This window comes from Labrus bergylta, chromosome 3 (assembly GCF_963930695.1).
Source record: "Labrus bergylta chromosome 3, fLabBer1.1, whole genome shotgun sequence".
NCBI lineage: Eukaryota > Metazoa > Chordata > Actinopteri > Labriformes > Labridae > Labrus > Labrus bergylta.
In genome coordinates this window covers 6758742-6776904 of record NC_089197.1, presented here as the reverse complement: position 1 = coordinate 6776904, position 18163 = coordinate 6758742, and the positions used below count along the sequence as shown (strand labels likewise).

General features: G+C 45.9%; 1 protein-coding gene across 13 annotated transcripts in view; it reads right to left on the bottom strand.

Annotated features, from left to right (window-relative positions):
• Positions 1-838: 838 nt before the first annotated feature.
• ppfia1 (PTPRF interacting protein alpha 1) overlaps positions 839-18163 on the bottom strand; it is a 47114-nt gene continuing 29789 nt past the window's right edge. The window contains exons 17-32 of one of the 13 annotated variants that reach the window (XM_029279809.2): positions 15859-15888; positions 15158-15282; positions 14900-15075; positions 13814-13904; positions 13404-13415; positions 10863-10944; positions 9667-9867; positions 9296-9358; positions 7469-7495; positions 5823-5998; positions 5630-5727; positions 5369-5544; positions 4218-4286; positions 3698-3869; positions 2725-2789; positions 839-2452 (exon numbers count right to left, since the gene is read on the bottom strand). In XM_029279809.2, coding sequence (XP_029135642.1) covers positions 2734-2789; positions 3698-3869; positions 4218-4286; positions 5369-5544; positions 5630-5727; positions 5823-5998; positions 7469-7495; positions 9296-9358; positions 9667-9867; positions 10863-10944; positions 13404-13415; positions 13814-13904; positions 14900-15075; positions 15158-15282; positions 15859-15888 — 1554 coding nt within the window. In that variant the 3' untranslated portion in view covers positions 839-2452; positions 2725-2733. Of the gene's footprint in view, positions 2475-2724; positions 2790-3697; positions 3870-4217; positions 4287-5368; positions 5545-5629; positions 5728-5822; positions 5999-7468; positions 7496-9295; positions 9359-9666; positions 9868-10862; positions 10945-13403; positions 13416-13813; positions 13905-14899; positions 15076-15157; positions 15283-15858; positions 15889-18163 lie in introns of all 13 variants that reach the window. The other 12 variants (XM_029279808.2, XM_029279807.2, XM_029279806.2 and 9 more) reach the window with 12 other exon arrangements.

The following is an 18163-nucleotide window of genomic DNA, read 5'->3' as shown; positions in this document are numbered from 1 at the left end:
TTGTTGTTTTTAAATGCACGTTTATCTGTATTTCTTTATACGATTGCAGTTTGCCCCAAGGTCAGAGAGAAACGATTTGTTTTCTGTATGTTCATTATGTCTGGCAAAAATTGACAATAAAGATGACTTTGACGTTTCTAATTTAATGTCATTCCTTCATCTGAATGTGGGGAGGTTGGTAGCAGAGTGGTTAGTACACATGCCCCATGTACAGAGACAGACCCACTCTCTCTCTCTCTCCCTCCCTCCCTCCCTCTCTCTCTCTCTCTCACTCTCCACCCAGGGCCTGACTCTAAAATAAAAGCATACAGGCCCAAAAATAATTAGCATGCTAAAAAGCAGCAAGTTAATGGTGAATATTGTGCTTTAATTTAAAATGTTATCAACTTAAAGGTCACATATGATTGAAAATCCACTCTAACACTAATATGCGTCTCTAGTCTACAAACCCCCCAATGAGAAAAGTCCATCCTCTCCATCTTTTACCTGCTCCACCTTTCAGAAAATGTGTGCTCAAACAGGCCGTTTGGAGATTTCCCCTTCCCTTTCCCTTGAAATAGAGGGGTTTATAGGCATGATCAAATACAGGATCAGAGTGGATTTACAACAAGAAACTTCAAACACATGTTTTGAGGAGCTCTGAGACTAATTTACACTGAAGAGGAGGAGAATGTGACCTTTAATGTCATACATTGTTAAATAACCGTCATGACGAACACACTGAACAAGGACTTCTCTTTACTCCTTTTTTTTCTTGAACCAAAAGCAGGACAGGAGCAGACCAAGAGGTTGTTGAGAAGACAAGAAAATCTTTAGTCCTTTAATCTGCCGTGGAAAATAAGTTTCAGTATTTTATTGAAAGTAAGCAATAAATAATATTGTGATAAAAATAGTTTATAAGTACTCAGACTGTACATCATTGTTACAAGATCAGAGGATTCAACGGGAAGAGCAGGAATAAAAACAACAGCGACATGATTTGCATTGTGCATGAATGACTAAATCACAAACAGAAAAAAAAACAAATCTACGTTCAGCTTTAACCACTCAGAGGGTGGAGGAGAAAATCTGCGGTTCCTTCTCGTTCTCAATGAGAGTCGGCGTTGGAACCTGTGTTTTGGAGCGAAGACGGGACGAAGCTTAGACGTGAGGGACGTTGCTACATTCATAGGAGCGAACTGGGGCTTCAGCTATGAAGGTACACCTGACAAAAACACAGCAAGGGTGAGTGATAATAAATAAGAAGAGACGACAGAGAAGAGTTAAGAAAACAATAAGGCTCGATATGAAATCGTCATACAAGTGTTTAAAAAAAAAGAAAAAAGAAGGTTGCTGGGTGGATCGCACCGCCTCGAGTCGCAGCGTGGATCGACTGAGGCCTCAGTGAAGTTGGTCCATCGAAGGAAGGAGTGTCCACGTCGGGCTCGTCTGTACGTTTAAAGTCCTCCTGTACAGGTGAGCCTGCGCTGCGTGGTTCTCCAGAGGTGAGGAAGGTTGCTTTGTGATAGGAGGAGGGGGGGGGGGGAGTATGTGGAGAAGTTTCCGCATGCAAGGTCAACGAGAGAGAACCTCGAGCTCAACGAAAGAAGCCCTCTGTTTAGTTTTTTTTTTGTCTCGCTACTGATATATGGCTTTAATTCTTTAAATTCAAGAGTTTCATTTTGGTTTCATAGATATGAAAAAGTAAAGAAAAGAAGAGAATGTGTTTCACATGATATCTGTCGTCACCGTCGCCCGGCCTGCCAGCAGTTTTTTTTTTTTTTTTTTAAATCGGCGGACGACGGATCGGACGACTCACAGCGTGGAGAGGTTTGTGAAACAGTCACACACCTGCTGACCTCACAGCTGCTTTCACACAAAGTCACAGGTGAGAAGCTACAAACATGACGACAGGTAAAAAGGGGGCGGGGCGATATGAGGAAGTTATATATCACGTATCAAAGTCACTTGATGATTAGAAGTCAGATCAAAAGAGAAGGAGACAATAACGTACATCTCGTCAATAGAATCAGGATTATAAAAAAAGATTAGATAAAACGTCTGTCGGTAGAAATATACAAACTCCAGACCATAAAAACATTCAGTTACATACATCTGAGAGCTCAGCTTAATACGGGCACAGTGGAGGAATTATTCTTTCGTTAAAAAGTGGGTCGATAGAGGCGACAACAAAAAGAGGATTACATGGTTATTCTAAAAATCAATTAAAACGTCCCATCGGTCGACATAAATATAACAACACCTGTAGATACATCTAAAAAGGTTTCCTCTAGGGAGACTGAGATCGGTGAGTAAGCTCTCTCTCTCTCTCTCTCGCTCTCTCTCTCTCTGTGTGTGTTGACGACAAAAAAAAAAAATCTTTTTCTTTTCTTAGTGTCCTTAAAGTCATTTCAGTTCATCATCCGGGTCTTGAACGCGGGGAACTCCCCTTCGTCCTCTGACCAGCGGTTACCTATAGAAATAATGAGGATAAACTGAGAAGGGGGAAGAGAGAGATGATCGGACACGAGATGGGGGGGGGGGGGGGGGGGAGCAGGACAGAAGCGAGGGATGGGACGGGGGGGGAGGAAACGGAGAGAAAGAGAGGAGAAGCAACGTGCGTTAATAAAGCCAAGAAGTGAAGAACAGGAGAGCTGCGGTCGGCCTGCACGAGGAGAAGAAGACGTCCGCAGTGAGGTCGTACACAATGCTTGGAGTGTGGTTGGTGTTAGAAGGTGAACTCACCGTTGTGTGTTAACAAGAGTAGGTCCTGACTGTGGCAGTGTCCAGCCTCTGTATAGACTGACTTCCTGCGAGGCCATGTTGGTAGAATGACATGCAGTTAGTCACAGCATCGTAAACAGCAGAGCAGAAAAGCCAATCAGAGAGAAACAAAAGACGACGTTTACACCTGGTTTCAACGCGCGCCCGACGTGGTGAGAGCACGAGAGAGCGACAAGAGCAGGCTAGTGTTGTGGGCGAGACCACAGTAAATGAGACCGAGACATACCCGAGACCAGAAGGCTCAGAGACCGAGACAAGACCAAGACATTTAGGGATAAAGTCAAGACCAAGAACAAGGCAGGGCGAGACCGAAACCCGAGATATTAAGGGATCGAGACAGAGACAAGGCAAAGATCAAGGCAGGGCGAGGGCGTGGCCAAGACCATAAATATCAGTGAAAAACCCTGATCTTGTTTGCAGGCGGCGTGTCACTCACTTAGACCGTAACACCCGGGTATCCACCACCATAACCAGGGGATAAAAATCAAACTACAGAAGAGTTATTAATTAATAAAGAAATCACAGAAATGAGGTGGAAAAATAGCCATTCAGTGGTGGTCTTGACCGGTTGTGATTTAAAATCTGGAGTCTGCCCAGTCTGAGACCGATCCACGACAGAGTAAAGATGCTCTAGTTTCTCAGACGAGACCTTCATAAACAGGTCTCGAGACCGGTCTTGAGGCCATGACTGATTTAGAGTACTTTAATCCTAGAACCGGCTGTACTGAGGGTCTCGCTCCGCAGCGCGTTAAAACCAGGTGTGAACCGGCTCAGAGAGTACACGAGGAGTCTGGGCTCCTTCTGGACCCGTCAGAGAAGTTATTATTGAATAAGTAACAGCATATTACACTCACTCTCTCACTCACACACACACACACACACACACACACACACACACACACACACGCTCACACGTCTGGCAGCCTCATCTTACCGTCCATCGGGCTCCTCTTTGGCTGCGGGGAGGGAGATGAAGCTGCGCTGCTGCTGGTCACTCTGAAGTTGGCGGGCAGGGTGTCGGACGCACCCAACGACATCCCCCTCACGTCTTTGGGCCTGAACTTCTTCCTCCATGAGGGAGCTCGGCGGAAGTTCTTATCATCATCCTGGAGGAGAGAGATCACCAGGAGAGGTGTTGGATTCACGGATCAGCTCTCACTTCGTCTGTGGTGCTGTACAGGGAAGAGTGTGTGTGTGTGTGTGTGTGTGTGTGTGTGTGTGTGTATGTGTGTGTGTGTGTGTGTGTGTGAGAGCGTATGGGGTGAGAGCGTGTGTGTGTGTGAGAGCATGTGTGTGTGTGTGAGAGTGTGTGTGTGAGAGCATGTGTATGTGTTTGTGTGTGTGAGTGTGTGTGTGTATGTGTTTGTGTGAGTGTGAGTGTGTGAGTGTGAGTGTGTGAGTGTGAGAGTGTGTGTGTGAGAGCATGTGTGTGTGTGTGTGTGTGTGTTTGTCACCTCTTCCATTCTCCGGTCTGTGCCGAGGGCCAGCAGACTGTTGTATTCACGCTCTAGAGTCGCTCTGGCCTAGAGGACACGAAGAGGAAAGCACAAACTGTTACTGAACAGAGAAACTCAGAGACCTGGCACACAATAAAAGATTTCTAAAAATCTTAAATGATGAGGCGCTGGTGGCGCAGTGGTTAGTGTGTGAGCCCCATGTATGGAGGCTGTAGTCCTCCAAGCGGGCCCAGGTGCATGTCGTTCCTCACTCTCCCATTTCTGACTCTATCCACTGTCCTATCTCTAGAATAAAGGCGCCAGAAGCCCAAAAATAGATATAAAAAAAAACACGTTGAAAATGTGAAAGAGCCCACATGACGACAAATCAGGTTTCTTAACCTGAGTGTGGAGCAATGATATCCCACTCAGCACGCCACACACTAACAGATTAATTCACCAAGAACCAGAGTCTCCACTCTCAGGAACGTGTAACCTCTCGCTGTTAAACTCGACTGAAGAGTGAGCGAGTGGGAGGTTTGTTTTAAAGGGAATAATGTAAAGGCCCCGTGTCCACATAGAGTTTTGTTTCCAGGCAGGAAAGCGCTGACTGTGCGTTTGGGAGTTTTTGAAGCGTTTGTGCACTGAGAAGAAAAGTGCTGCACGTCCATCCTGTCTCCATGGCAACAGTCCGTTGATAACGGCCGCTGTATGAACGACACTGCTCCGTTACTTTTTACTGCATGTTATTTGAGATCGTTTATTTCCTGATCAGACACGGAGCGAGGAGGATGAGGATTGAAGACACGATCTGTAGGCGGCAAAAATGAGGGAACTATCATACACGTGGAAAAGAGCGGCGGTGACGTCAACAGCGCCTTTCTGAAAAGATTTCCAACTTGAGCGCTCGGAAAAAAGGACGCTGGGCGCCGCACTTGTTCTCCTCTCTCCTGATTGAACGGTTGTAAAAAGACGCTGGCACTCGCAAACCGCTAGGTGGACTCGGGGCCTAAGAATGCATCATGGAGCCAGTTCTATCTGGACCAGGTCTCTTAAATGATGGATTTGGGAGCATTTAAGGTCATTTTTGATGATGTCTTATAGATAGAAATGACCACAGATGATGCTGAACTGGTTCAGTGATCGGGGGAATGACCAGCTGTGTGTACCTGTGTGTTCTGTGTGGGGATCTGCAGCAGCAGAGCCAGAGTGTTGTGATCGAAGGTTTCGTCCAGAGCGAACAGCGCTCCGTGGACGCCGCTCTCGTAGAGGTTCGCGCTGTACTCTTTGAGCCCGATGGCCTGAATCCAGACGATCACGCGCTCGTTACTCCACACCAGCACTTCTGAAACGACAGAATAACGTCACATCCTCGGCCCGTTGAGCAGCAGGTTAAGTGTAGCTGAGGATATCGGCCGTGTGTTGGTTACCTTGATGCTCCATCTGAGTCTCCTCTCTTCGTCTCTCCAGCTCTTTCCTGTCGTAGTTGAGCCTCCGCAGACTCATCACGCCGCACTGAAAACTGTTCCTGTTACACAAACACAGAGACGGATGTCTTCACATGTAATCACGACATCACAAAGACGATAAAATAACACCTATGAGACCTGTCGGCTGTGTTACCTGTGGAAGCTGTCCACCATTTTGAGCTGTCCCCTGAGGTCCTTCTTGGTGAGGTGGTCGAGCATGCGGGCGTCCACCAGGGACTCCATGAAGTAGGAGCGGTACTGAGGCAGACCCAGGCTGGGCAGCCACTCGTTACCGATCCACTCGTGGTTCATGTCTCCGTATGCCAAAGTCTGCGGTCAGAGAGGAGACTGCTCAGCATGTGATGGTGATATTTTTAAACTTTGCGCTCTCTTAACTGATTTTCATGGTTTGTAAAAAACCTGCAAGCTGACTTCAGCCTATCGTACTTTAAGGGTAAGGGTGACCTGACAGAAGCTCCAAAAGATCTGATTGTTAGGATGTTGATCAAAGACAGTCAGGACGTTTACATGCACAGTGAAGTCGCTCTACAGCTCCATTAGGACGTTTACTGTACTTGTCCCAGTGTCCGAACACCGAGGGAGAATTTATTGAAACCATGTCAGACTCTTCTACAGCAGGTGGCGATATTCCCCCTTTCAGAAAGTGACTGTTGGACCTTCTCTCTGTTGACCTCGCTCACAAGTTGTAAGTCGAATGGTGAAAGCAAGACTTCTGCTCTGCTAGGCACTCGTGCACGGCGTGGAGATTGTGGAGCATGCTCAGAGCGCCTCGTCCTGTTTGTTTGGATCTAATGGAGGTGTAGAAATGCTAGTGTTATGTTAGTCGGACTTGAAGAAATTCAACTTCCTGTCAGACTAACATGTTAACACGTGTTTTTAAAGTCCAGTTTTAGTCGCTGACGCTCGCTTGCATCCCGTGCTGTCAGGACACGCTATAACTCACCGAGTTGAGCTAAGCTGAGAACAACGCACCAAAACATTTATTATCAGTGTGATGAAAAACAAAACCTGTAAGTCATTGAAATTCTGCATTTGTCTCTGATCGTCTCTGAAACTAAAATGGAGGATTTACAATATTTAAGATCTATCAGAGTCCAGATCCCCCGTTTTAAATAAACAGTCATTTAATTTCTACTTTATACCACCATAGAGCGGGAAGGAAAAAAAGGGGACAGATATTGCCGCAGCTGGGGCGCGCTGGTGGCACAATGGTTAGGGCGCGCGCCCCATGTGTTGAGACTCTCGTCTCGAGCGGTAGGCCCGGGTTCGCTTCCACCCGTGGCCCCTTTCCGCATGTCATTCCCCGCTCTCTCTCCCCGGTTTCCGACTCTATCCACTGTCCTATCTCTGCATTAAAAGGCACAAAAAGCCCAAAAAATAAATCTAAAAAAAAAAATTAAAAAAAAGATATTGCCGCAGCCCTCGAAATCCACGGTGAGGTCAGGGGAAATCCCCTGCGGCGTTCTCACTCTCTCCACGACACCATCAAGTTCTCCTCCCTTTTCAGTTTTTCTGCTTAAAAGTGCTAGGTGTTCCTTTTCAGCAGATGCATTATGGGAAATAATCTCAAAAGGAGCTGAGTTGTCGTCGTGCAGTTTGTGACTGCAACATCCTGAGTATTTGCAAAAACCTGTGAGTTGCTGACACATCGTTAGCTGCACATGTAAACGTACTGAGTGAAGAAAACTGTCACAAAGATCGAGTGTAGAAGGTGAGTGTAGTCTGGAGAGGGGGAGGGGGTGGTGGTGGTGGTTGGGGGTTTAGTGAACGTGTGCAAACCTGTGCCCAGCTACCCTCGTCATCCTCCTGGTGTTAGCATGGTTAGAGTGAGCATGGTGAGAAGAACAGAAAAGGTTGAGGGGTTAGTGAGGCCGCAGCGCTGTTAGAGCAGCTAATGTGGAGAAAAATAAATAAATCATTCAAAATAAAAACAACAACAAGCAAGACAAGTTCATGCAATGACAACAAACCAGAAAGACACGGGGGGGATAGAACTACAAATATCAGGAGGAGTTGGCGATTCAAGGAACAAGACGTCAAGCATACTTTTTTCCTTTTGTTTTACAAGAGCCATCAGGTGAATTCAAACTCCTGATCTGACATTCCAATCAAGCAGAAGTGATCACTGATTTGTAAAAGTACCCACAAACCAGACACTGATGTCGGACGCCACCTCATTGTAAAGCGTAAAGTGGAATCTCTGACATTAGGCATGTTTAGATTTTCTCCCTGTTTCCTCATATCGCCAAATCCTAACACACAGGTAACAGCGGCTGGAGGAGGGGGGGATATCTATGCAGATCTACGTTGCGCTGTAAGGGCTGCCCCGACTCAGCGTGAGTCTATGGAAAAAGTCTGAGTCAACAAAGTTTCATGGGTTAGTTTGTCTGAGCGAGTGTACGATCTATCTGCTGTGTTTCTGATCTATCTGCTGTGTTTCTATTCCATGTGTAGAGTTAAAGCAGGAGGCCTTATGTCCACGTCTCTCCTAACGTGTTTTCACAGAAGAACCAAACTCCTGAAAATGTCTCTTCATTTCCCGTTGTGAGCTGCATGTGTGAACACAAACCCCCCCGACATCCAAAAGAATTTTATCTGCCAGCCCCGTTAGTACAATTTTCTGCAGTACGCCGGGATGAGCTGATGTGAGAGTGACTCTAGTTCTGTTACTGTGGTCACGAAATAGGTGTTGATACCATTAGAGTTTTAATGGTATTGTATCTGTTGTTTAAAATCTGGTATTTGACAACCTTTTGGGAGGGCATTTTCGACACAATAAGCGAGGCATATGGTTAGACCATTCCTCCCAATCACCTACCTCCTGACACTATCCTCAAAGCGTGCTCTTGCTTTTACGCCCCGGGGACTGATCTTTTCGATTGGAGGCGTTAAAAATGTGACGTAAAACTTTCTTTTGCAGGTCGAGAATTTTATCGGTTCTGATGTCTCCAAAAGTTTATGTATAACAGAAATGTGCGGTGACTGGTCGACTAGGAATATTTAGAATTTGGGGCAGCCCTTCTTCTGGCTGAGATCAAAAACTGCAAAATATTAAGTATCAGGTTTTTATTACACTCAACTACACAGCACTAACACAAAGACACACACACACACACACACACACACACACACACACAGTATGTAATGTAGGACTAAAAGAACTATAACCAAGACGGGGGAAAGGAGGGAGAAGAGGCGTGTTCAAGCTGCCTTAAGACTGAATCAAACCAGATTATCAAGTAATAAAACAAGCATGCAGTGAGTGAGTGAGACAGGTTTCTTTGTCTGCCTGTCTGTCTGTCTCTCTGTCTTAGTCTGTCTGTCTCTCCGTCTCTCTCTCTGCCTGTCTCTCTCTCTCTCTCTCTGCCTCTCACTCTGTCTGTCTGTGTGTCTGTCTCTCTGTCAGTCTCTCTGTCTTAGTCTGTCTGTCTCTCCGTCTCTCTCTCTGCCCGTCTCTCTGCCTCTCTGCATCTCACTCTGTCTGTCTGTGTGTCTGTCTGTCTGTCTGTCTGTCTCTCTGTCTGTCTGTCTGTAAGGCAGCTTGGAATGAGCCTCGACGGTCACCACAGAGGCCAGAAGGCACCAGCCAATCGGGGGAAGACTAACCGTGGGAGGTGTGGCTGCCAAACTTTCCATCTCTTCGTGTGTGACCCAAACGTTTCCTGTGGTCTGAACATGTGACACCCCCGGCCCCGATCACAAGTGAGAGAAGTGTTTAAAGAGGGAAGAGTGACGGAGAGAAAGCAGGATGGAGAAAAAGATCATTCACTGTTATCTCTGTTAGCAAGCGGATCAAGCTCGTCTGACCGCGGGTTTAGTACATGTTGAGTTTGTAAATAAAAAGTTTCATGCTTCAACAGTGACAAGAATGTGTAGGAAGAGAGCTTAACGGCATCATCAGCCCGTATATTGAAGGTATTAAGGTGAGAAATAGCAACATGTGTGTGCATCCTGTCATTAACCAAACAGACGATTACCGTTCTTGAGGTGGGCGGGGCCGACGGGCTGGTGAGAGACATGATTTCCTGGATGGCCAGGCGGAGTTTCAGACGATGTAGCGGGTTGCTGATCCCGATCTCTCTTTGGATCTCTGTGTCCGATAGCGCTGACATAATGGCTCCACTCTTCACATTAGCACGGCATGCAGCCACGTACCAGGCTGGCATGCCCACCCACAGCTGGTGAGAGAAGGAGGAGGAGGAGAGACAGGAGACATCAGCTACAGAGTCATTCAAGAGTTTTTAAACCCAGGACATGTTTTACCTTTATATGCTAGGTCCAATCAGTGACATGTGTAGTGAGTGAGATGATAAAGTGACCTTACTATATGATCAGACATTAAGGAAACATGTTGAAGTGCTGGCTTCTCTGACAACAATGCAGCAGCCAGTATGTCCTCCTTCTAACTTTAGATTCTGCTCCTGAATGCTCTGGATTTGTTTGGACCAGAGAAGGTAGGCGGTTTTAAGTCACCCCCACATGGTCGTTTTGGACGCCCCTCGGTTTGCCAGATATGAGAGCAGTTATCAGGTCAATAGGTGTTGCAGCGATGGAAGCGGGCAAGAGAAGTGGTTCAGATAGCAGTGATTGTACCCGACCTAAAAAGCCTCTGCATGTTTCTAATAAGCTCCACGAGCAGAAACGTGCTCAAACTAGGATCAATATTGGAGATGCTTTTGAAAAATGGAGAGAGATTAGAACACAGAAAGGTTTACAGACCGATGCAGAGCTGGATAAACACTGAAGCTTCAGTGTCCACCACATGGTGACCTGTTTGAGCATCAACTCTAGAGAGGAGAGACAGCTCTCTACAATGTTTTGAATCTGGACTGCAGTACCCATTTTAACCACTAGGTGTCAGAGTTACATATTGCTCATTTAAGGACTAATAGGAGTAGAAAGTTTCAGGGTTGCTCCAGTAGTTTGCTCCTGAAATGGCTGCAACGTTATCCCGATCAATGCCAAATCAAAGCAAGTCCTCTAAAAGTTGTATTTGTACCGGTTCAGATTGTTTTTTTTTTTGTTTTTTATAGAAAGGATACCTGCAAGAAAAGAGCTTCTTGTTAAAGAGGAAGAAGATTTTGTTGACATCTAAAGCAGCAAATGAAGCTCTAATCAAACAGTAAAAACAATGATTCCCAGGTTACTTTACATCCGTGTTGTTTCAGCGTACCTCCAGCCAAACGACGACAGTTGGTCCGTCCCACTGGGCGAACGGCAGGCCCTGCCTGCGAGCCTCCTCCAGTAATTCATGCCTGAGACACAAACCGATATATTAAAGAGAGAATGCAAAAACATATAAACAAACACAGCAACTCCACAGAGCATATCCCAACCTGCAGTACGCACTCAGTCATATTTACCCTCGGACCCAAGGTGTCAATACACATGCATCAAACCAGAGAGCAGGAGTTTGAGAGAAAACAAAGGAACTGAAACCCAGCAAGTATCGAACAGAGACATGCTCATCTGGAAAACCTTCATAAGAATTAGAGCCTGACCGATAATCTACCAGCCGATTAAAATCAGACGATGTTAGCATATAGCATGCAGCGACGGTTCTTGAGTCTGTTGGGACCCTAAACAAAAAATCAGGGGGGCTCAATAACCGGCATTAATCACCTTTATGTTGGAAGTCAAAGTAACCAGCTTGGAGGGGGCACTTCATCCTCTTTTGTTGGTGTCAATAAACTGACATATTGATCCAATGTCTTAACTTCCTCGTTCTTCTTTTCACTCAGACGGAGAATTTCTCTTCAGTTGTTTTTGGCGACTTTGACAAACTTTGGTTTTTAAAGTTCTAATTCAGCACGAGGAGAGAGATACTGTTGGATAGGGCCCTCTTAGGGAGTCTTCCTACCGTCATTGCAAAATTTGCACAATTTGAGACAACACTGTGATTTAGAGTTAGTCAGCCCTCTGGGTCCCCTACTGGCCTGGGGCCTAAAGCAGATGCTGGCCTTGCCTGTTGAAAAGAAGCGCCTCTGATAACTTGACTATCGGCATCGGCTATAAATTATCATGAAATTTATTCACCAGTCAAACAGCATTTCATTATCTTTCTGGCTGTCTCCAGCAGAGGGCGCTGTATGGATTACAAAAAGCATCATCACTCTCCAGAGTGTCAAGTGGTTTCTATATCTCTAAAGATCGAAGGTAGATCAAAGAAAAATGTCGGCCAATTTGTCCTTATCGGTATCAGGCCCAATCATCTCATATCGGTCGAACCCTAATTAGAATCATTTTCTCAGACGTATTCAAACCCTGACTCTCCGTGTAAACCACACGGGTCATTTTTAAAGCTCTTAGCAATGACTGTATGTCTCAGCAAGATCTTCAGGATTGAGGAGGAACTTTGTGAGTTGGTAGTTTTCTCCCAGAACCAATGCTGTGCGAGTCCACTTAGAGAATGACTTCAGTATGAAAGCATTCCTCAAAAACTGCAGGGATCAAAAAACATGCACGGAGGGAAGAACTGAAGGAAACTTTAGCGATGGCTTTGAGCATCCACTTCATGCACATTCACAGTTTTTAATGAAGGAACAACGCCTTTAAGCAGAGACTCTCTGAAACCTTTAGGCCCTGAAACACCAAGGAGATCATCGGCTGTCGGTCCAACTGAGCGATCATCGCCCTAGTTTTTCTCAGTAGTTACCCGCCGGCCTCCGTCTGACTTTTTTCAGCCAATTCGACATGTTGAATCAGCGTTGGCGCGTTTTGTGAGAGGAATCTGATTGGCTGTCCTGAGGTTTCATTTCTCTCCATCTCTCCTCACAGGTTCAGTAAAGCCCCTTGAGCATGCCGCTGTAGTATCCATGCTTTCACCCTTTAATGCGGTTTCTCCTCATTTGTCTCCTCCGCCTCTGCTTTTCTTTTTCCAAGAACTGACAACGCCAGCACCATGTTCAACTTTTTATCAGACATTATTCTCCATTAGTATGCTACCTATAACACGAGTGGTGACCGACAGCGGTGTGAAAATGTTCTTCTCGTATCATAACAACAGACTACCGCCCCCTGCTGGCATGGAGAGTTATTTCCTCTCATGAGCAGAACGTTCGTGGTGGTTGACCGTCGGCTGTAGTCTTTTGCGATGTGTTCTAGTGCAACTTTTTGGCAAAGACGGCTTTGTCGCCACTACTTCTTTGCCGTCTGCTTGGTGTGTCAGGGTCTTCACAGGGATCATGAAGGCGTGTAAATATGAAAATGACCACTAGATGGGGCTGTGGGACATATAGCACTGATAAAGAACAAGCCCATCTTCTTTTTTTTTGGCAGATCTGAGCTGTTATAATAAAACCTAAGCAGATAGAGCATGTTCTTAACTCTGATCAGATTCACATTCTGAGGACGTTAAAGCAGCACAGCAACTCTACTGAAGCGCATCTCCTCAAACACAATGACGAAGAGCCGACTCGAGCCGTTAACTATCTTTTTCCCATAGTTGCAGTGCATCACTTCATGCTCTGATAGGAAAACTGCAAGAGGAAAAAGTGTCACTCACTAAAAACATCAGCACACACACATTCCTGTTAGTTAAGCTCCGCTGTGGAAAGCAGGGTAAAAGAGCAGCATGGAAAAGCCGTCAGAGAGTCGCAGGGACAGTTGTTTGGGGTCCTCAGAGCTAGTGGTGAGGTCAACGTGAAGCCAAGTGTGGGAAGAAGATAAGGCAAAGCAAAAAAAAAAAAAAGAGCAACAAGGTGAACCGACTTACCCTGTCTTTGGACTACACATGGAATGAGAAGGGGATGGTCATAAAAAGAAGACGGGGGTGGGGTTGGAAAAACAGCACAGAGAAAGAATGAACTGATGGTAATTTAAAAGCTACATGGAAGCAAAACATAATTTAATGGTGTTTGCGGTATGTTGGCGTGAAGGGAAAATCATAAACGAGTGACCAAATGGAAATAAACTGGTGTGGGTTGGAAGCGAGATGAGCCTGTTGGAGTGAGCGTGAGTGAGTCGGCAGGGAGTGAGCAGCAACAAGCCCACAATAAAGCAAAACAAGTTGACGTTATTAACACAGCAGTGCCCTGGAGTCGAGGATTATCTGGTCATCTTTCAACTTTATTCTCAGTCGACATGAAACTGTGAAGACAGCAGAGGGGGCGGGATGACACTTACTTCTTCTGCAGCTTCCTGTTCTTCTCTGCAGGACCTCCGAGCGTTCCCATTAAGCCGTCCTTTGGAGAGCCCTCCGCTTCAGGAGTGCCGGCTGCAAACGTATAAACAAACACCTCGTTCACAGGGCTGACAGAAACAGGAAGTAGACTTTCTGAGTACCTAAATCTGCTTGTATTATGTTGCAGATGCTTTCATCTCAAAGTTAGATGGGTTCCTTTTACAAGCTTTTCCACATTTTCCACCAATTGCCACATAACGCAGTGCGCACCGCTGTATGTCAGCCGTCCACTCCCAATCTAGTAAATGCTCCTGTTTCCAAAGTGACTGCTCGGTCTGTCTACGGAGCGTGCCAGGAGTTTCAAATATGCAGCGAGTCTATTTTCGACAGAGCACGCTGCAAGCACGCGTCACGCTGGACAGAATAGATCAACACAGACAGGAAGTCAGACTAGGGCTGGGAATCTTTGGGTGTCTCACAAATCGATTTCAATTCTTGGGGTCAGGATTCGATTCAGAATAGATTTTCGATTCAAAATGATTCTGGATTCTAAGTATATTTATGAATTAGTAAATACTTCAGGATCTACTCCAGTCATCTGTAAGACTGGCTGAATTTCTTGTTGCTCTATTTGGCAATCTACTGAATTAAAGAGTTTACAGGAGAGCGAGTTCTCCTGAGATCTTGAAGTTCTGTGATGCGTGTACAGCTACTTATGGCTGCGCTCACGCTCCATAAACGGACCCAGTTGAGCAGGATCTGCACAGTCAGATGGCGCAAAAACCAAGGCACTGACAGACCACGGCGCGCACTTGAGTATGTGGAAATTGGCAGTTAGAGGTTTCTTCTGTCCCACCTGTGCATTCTGTATGAACCAGTTAACTTCTGTCTTATTTTAATCTTTTCTTTAGCACAAATAAAAGAAACTTAAAAGCAGGGACACAATGCTCAGCATGTTTGCTTTATGTCATTCTCTTCTTTTTATTTGCGATGTCAGCAGCATTAAGGCGTTAAACGCTGTGAATGAATTTCCTGACATTAACATTCACATGAGCCGTCCTGGAATAAAACCCTTGTGCGTGTCTGACCTTGGCTGGGGGAGGAGTCCTTGCTGGGAATGCTGGGTCGGCCCTTCTCCTTCTTCCCAAAGAGGCGTCCAATGGAAGACTTGATGCTCTTCTTCTTGGCTGCTTTGTTGAGCGAGTCCTGGCTGCTGTTACTGCTGCTGGGGTTACTACCCTGACCGTCCTGCAGGCCGGCCAGACTGTGGGAACGAAAGAGCCGGTCGTTTGAATAAGGGGAGACGAGGGAAATCAATGACATGTCTGTATCTCTGTGGGTCTTACCCTCGAATGTCTCGAATGTCCTCGTGGCTTGCGGTAAAGCCCGCCTCCCTGCTCAGGCGCATGGAGCGTGGAGTGGTGGGGGGCGACGTCTCACATCGGATGGTGGCCTTGTCGTCCTGAGCCGACTGCGTAACAGTAAATTAAACGATGTTATCGAGTTGGATATCTCTGGATTTTTAATCTGTTTTGACTTTAAGAAACATCCTTTACACAGCACGCTCTGATGTTTATTCTATACCATCCAACGAGGAATTGTTTTAAAGATATGAAAGAACAAATATAGCAGGGAGCATTTCTGTCCAGTTTGGTGGGCGTGACGGCTCAGAGGGAACTATAAAAGACAAAGGGGTGGGCGATATTGGAAATCCATGCTTCCTGTACCGTATAGTGTTTAAATCTTGGGAACAGAATGACAAAAAAAACTAAAAAAGGAAGATGTGACAAGAACTTTGAGAAGTCTGAAAAACATGCACTCACTGCTAAAAGGATTAAAACAGTAAACTCTTAAAACTTGATTGATTGAAACACACCTCACAAGGGGAGTATACAGATGGATGTTTTTGAAAGGAGCATGTACTAAATATGACACTGTGAAATGACATGGAGATACTAAAGAGGGAGGAGCATATTCGGGAGTTGAGGGAGTGAGGATAAAAAAATACATGGCCGACAGAGCCCAGTGAAACAGGCCTCTGGTTTACCTTCCTGCGGTGCTTGCGCAGGTCACTAGGCTGAAGCGTGGTGAGGGAAAAAAAAAGGAGAGAGAAGAGAAGCAGTTAGTGAGACGCACGCATGACAGACCAGCAGAGGAACCAAGCCATGCACAAAAACACAAGACGAGAAGATACACATTCACACTCACACACAGAAGAGGAGGCCCAGAGAATCTGTCATTTTAATAACACAGTAAAGACATGCAGATCTGCAGGAGCTTCACAGCACCCGAGGAGGAGGAGACACTGCAAAACAACCACGCTGCAGGAGGAGTGGGGGGGGGGGATGGATGCAGCCTCAAGGAAACTGAAGAAGGGATAAGATTTGATTTGTATCAAATCTTATCAATTATTGACCGAGTATGTAGCCACCAGAATTTTGAACTTACACCGTGACCTAACAGCACGTGAGTGTTGGAGATCACGTTGCATCGCACATGATCGCACACTCGCTATCCACACTGCATCTGTTAAATATTTCATTCTCTGCTCTGTGAATTTCAGTTTCCCCTTTTAAACAGTTTGACATGGAAGTCCTTTGTTTTGAAGGTGGACAAACAAACTGAAGTGTGGTGCTTTTATTTTGAAGATGGACACACTGAAGTGCTGTGCTTTTATTGGATGTGGATGTTTTTTGTTATTTCTGAGATGCCTACCATGACCCTCTTCCTACTTCCACATCTATCAGGCAGCTCAGAGGATAAAACGGGCCCGTGCTAGGTGGACACAACGGTTTTTGAAGTGTCAGAAGTCGTTTAGACGTCACATAGCGGGGTCCACTTCCTTGTTTGGGAACGGTTGCATTCACATCTCCCGCGGACCCTTCTCGAGTACGAGACCACCTCTTCAAGCAGACTCTAGCAAGGTACCGGAGTACAGTACGTTTGATCAAATGAACCAAACTTTGGGGTCAAGCGTACTCAGATCCGGGCCCAGGGTCCCTGATGAGAAGAGTGCAGACCCTTGAATATTTCAAATGAAGACCTTGATTGAAATCTGGATGCTTTATAGTATCGTACATTTGGCAGAGAGAGTCATGACACCTGGATTTATGAACCTCTTCTTGTCATATTTTCCGCTGTGCACCTATAAAAGGCGGCGGGGGGGCGTGGAGAGGTAATTTCTCCCCCCGCTGCATTCCTCACCGGCCTGGCATTAGAAGAGCAAATAAACCATCAGCGTGCCACATTTCTGAGAGAGATCCTCTTGCCCCAAGGAGGAAAATACCTAATCACTCATTTCCTTTCCTTAAACGACAAACTGAGGCTGGAGCAGGGAGGAGATTCGGGAGCTAGAGGACAGGAAGGGGAAATTGAGGGGGGGGGGGGGTGCACAGAAATTTATTTTAATTGCCCGAAGCGTTCCTTCTCCTCTAGTAGCTTCTGATTTCAAAGCTATGGATGCTTTCAGAGACATGTGAAAGTTTACAAAGGCAGGATGAAGGTCAGAAGTATTTTAAGACTGACAATAGTTTTTCAGTAGAAACAATAGTTTCATCTGCTGACCTTAAAGAAGGATTAATTCTTAGAGGTCTTAGATGTTCCACTAGAACTTCATGCACTGCTTAAAGTCTTCAGCGGGACAGTTCAGGATCTTCATAAGAGGCTCTGACGTCTCTCAAACCAAGACACTGTTTGAAGATTGAAGTTTTAAACTCAACAGCTTTGACACATGAATGAAACTAAGCTGAGATTAATGACCTTTTCCTCTTGGAAATCTTGCATTTGCTTGAGCGTGGGTGCTGCTGACTTACTTAATAGTTAAATATAAAGACAGCACGTTTTTAGAAACAACTAGCATCAGAGTAATCATGAAGGCTAATGACGTCCAGCAGAGGTCTACACCTCCATGATCATAGTGGGGCGGAACTACGCGCTGGCATTGGTCGCAAAGACAGCCTCTCTCGAAATCCACGGACGCGTTTTATTACCGCTGTTGCAAAGGAAGTGACTTTGACTCTTTCGACCAATCACCAGACTCCAGGGTGTCTAGCTCCGCCCTCTAGGGTCAGATTGGTACGCTTGGCACCTCAACAGAAGGGAAGCTAAAAAGCAGGACGGTCAAATCCCAACTTCTGACAGTGGAAACGACTGCACTGAACTGAAGCAGACCACTTGTTGGAAATGGGTTAAAAACTCCTTTAAGGTACACAGGTGAGCAGGAGGAGCTCACCTGAGGAGCATGAGCACTACGATAACTGTTCAGCTCGTGTTAGCATTAGCATTAGCTGCAGGGAGGCGTGTTCCTTTCACCTCATTGTCTGCACACTCACATGTATGTAGAAGAATGAAAC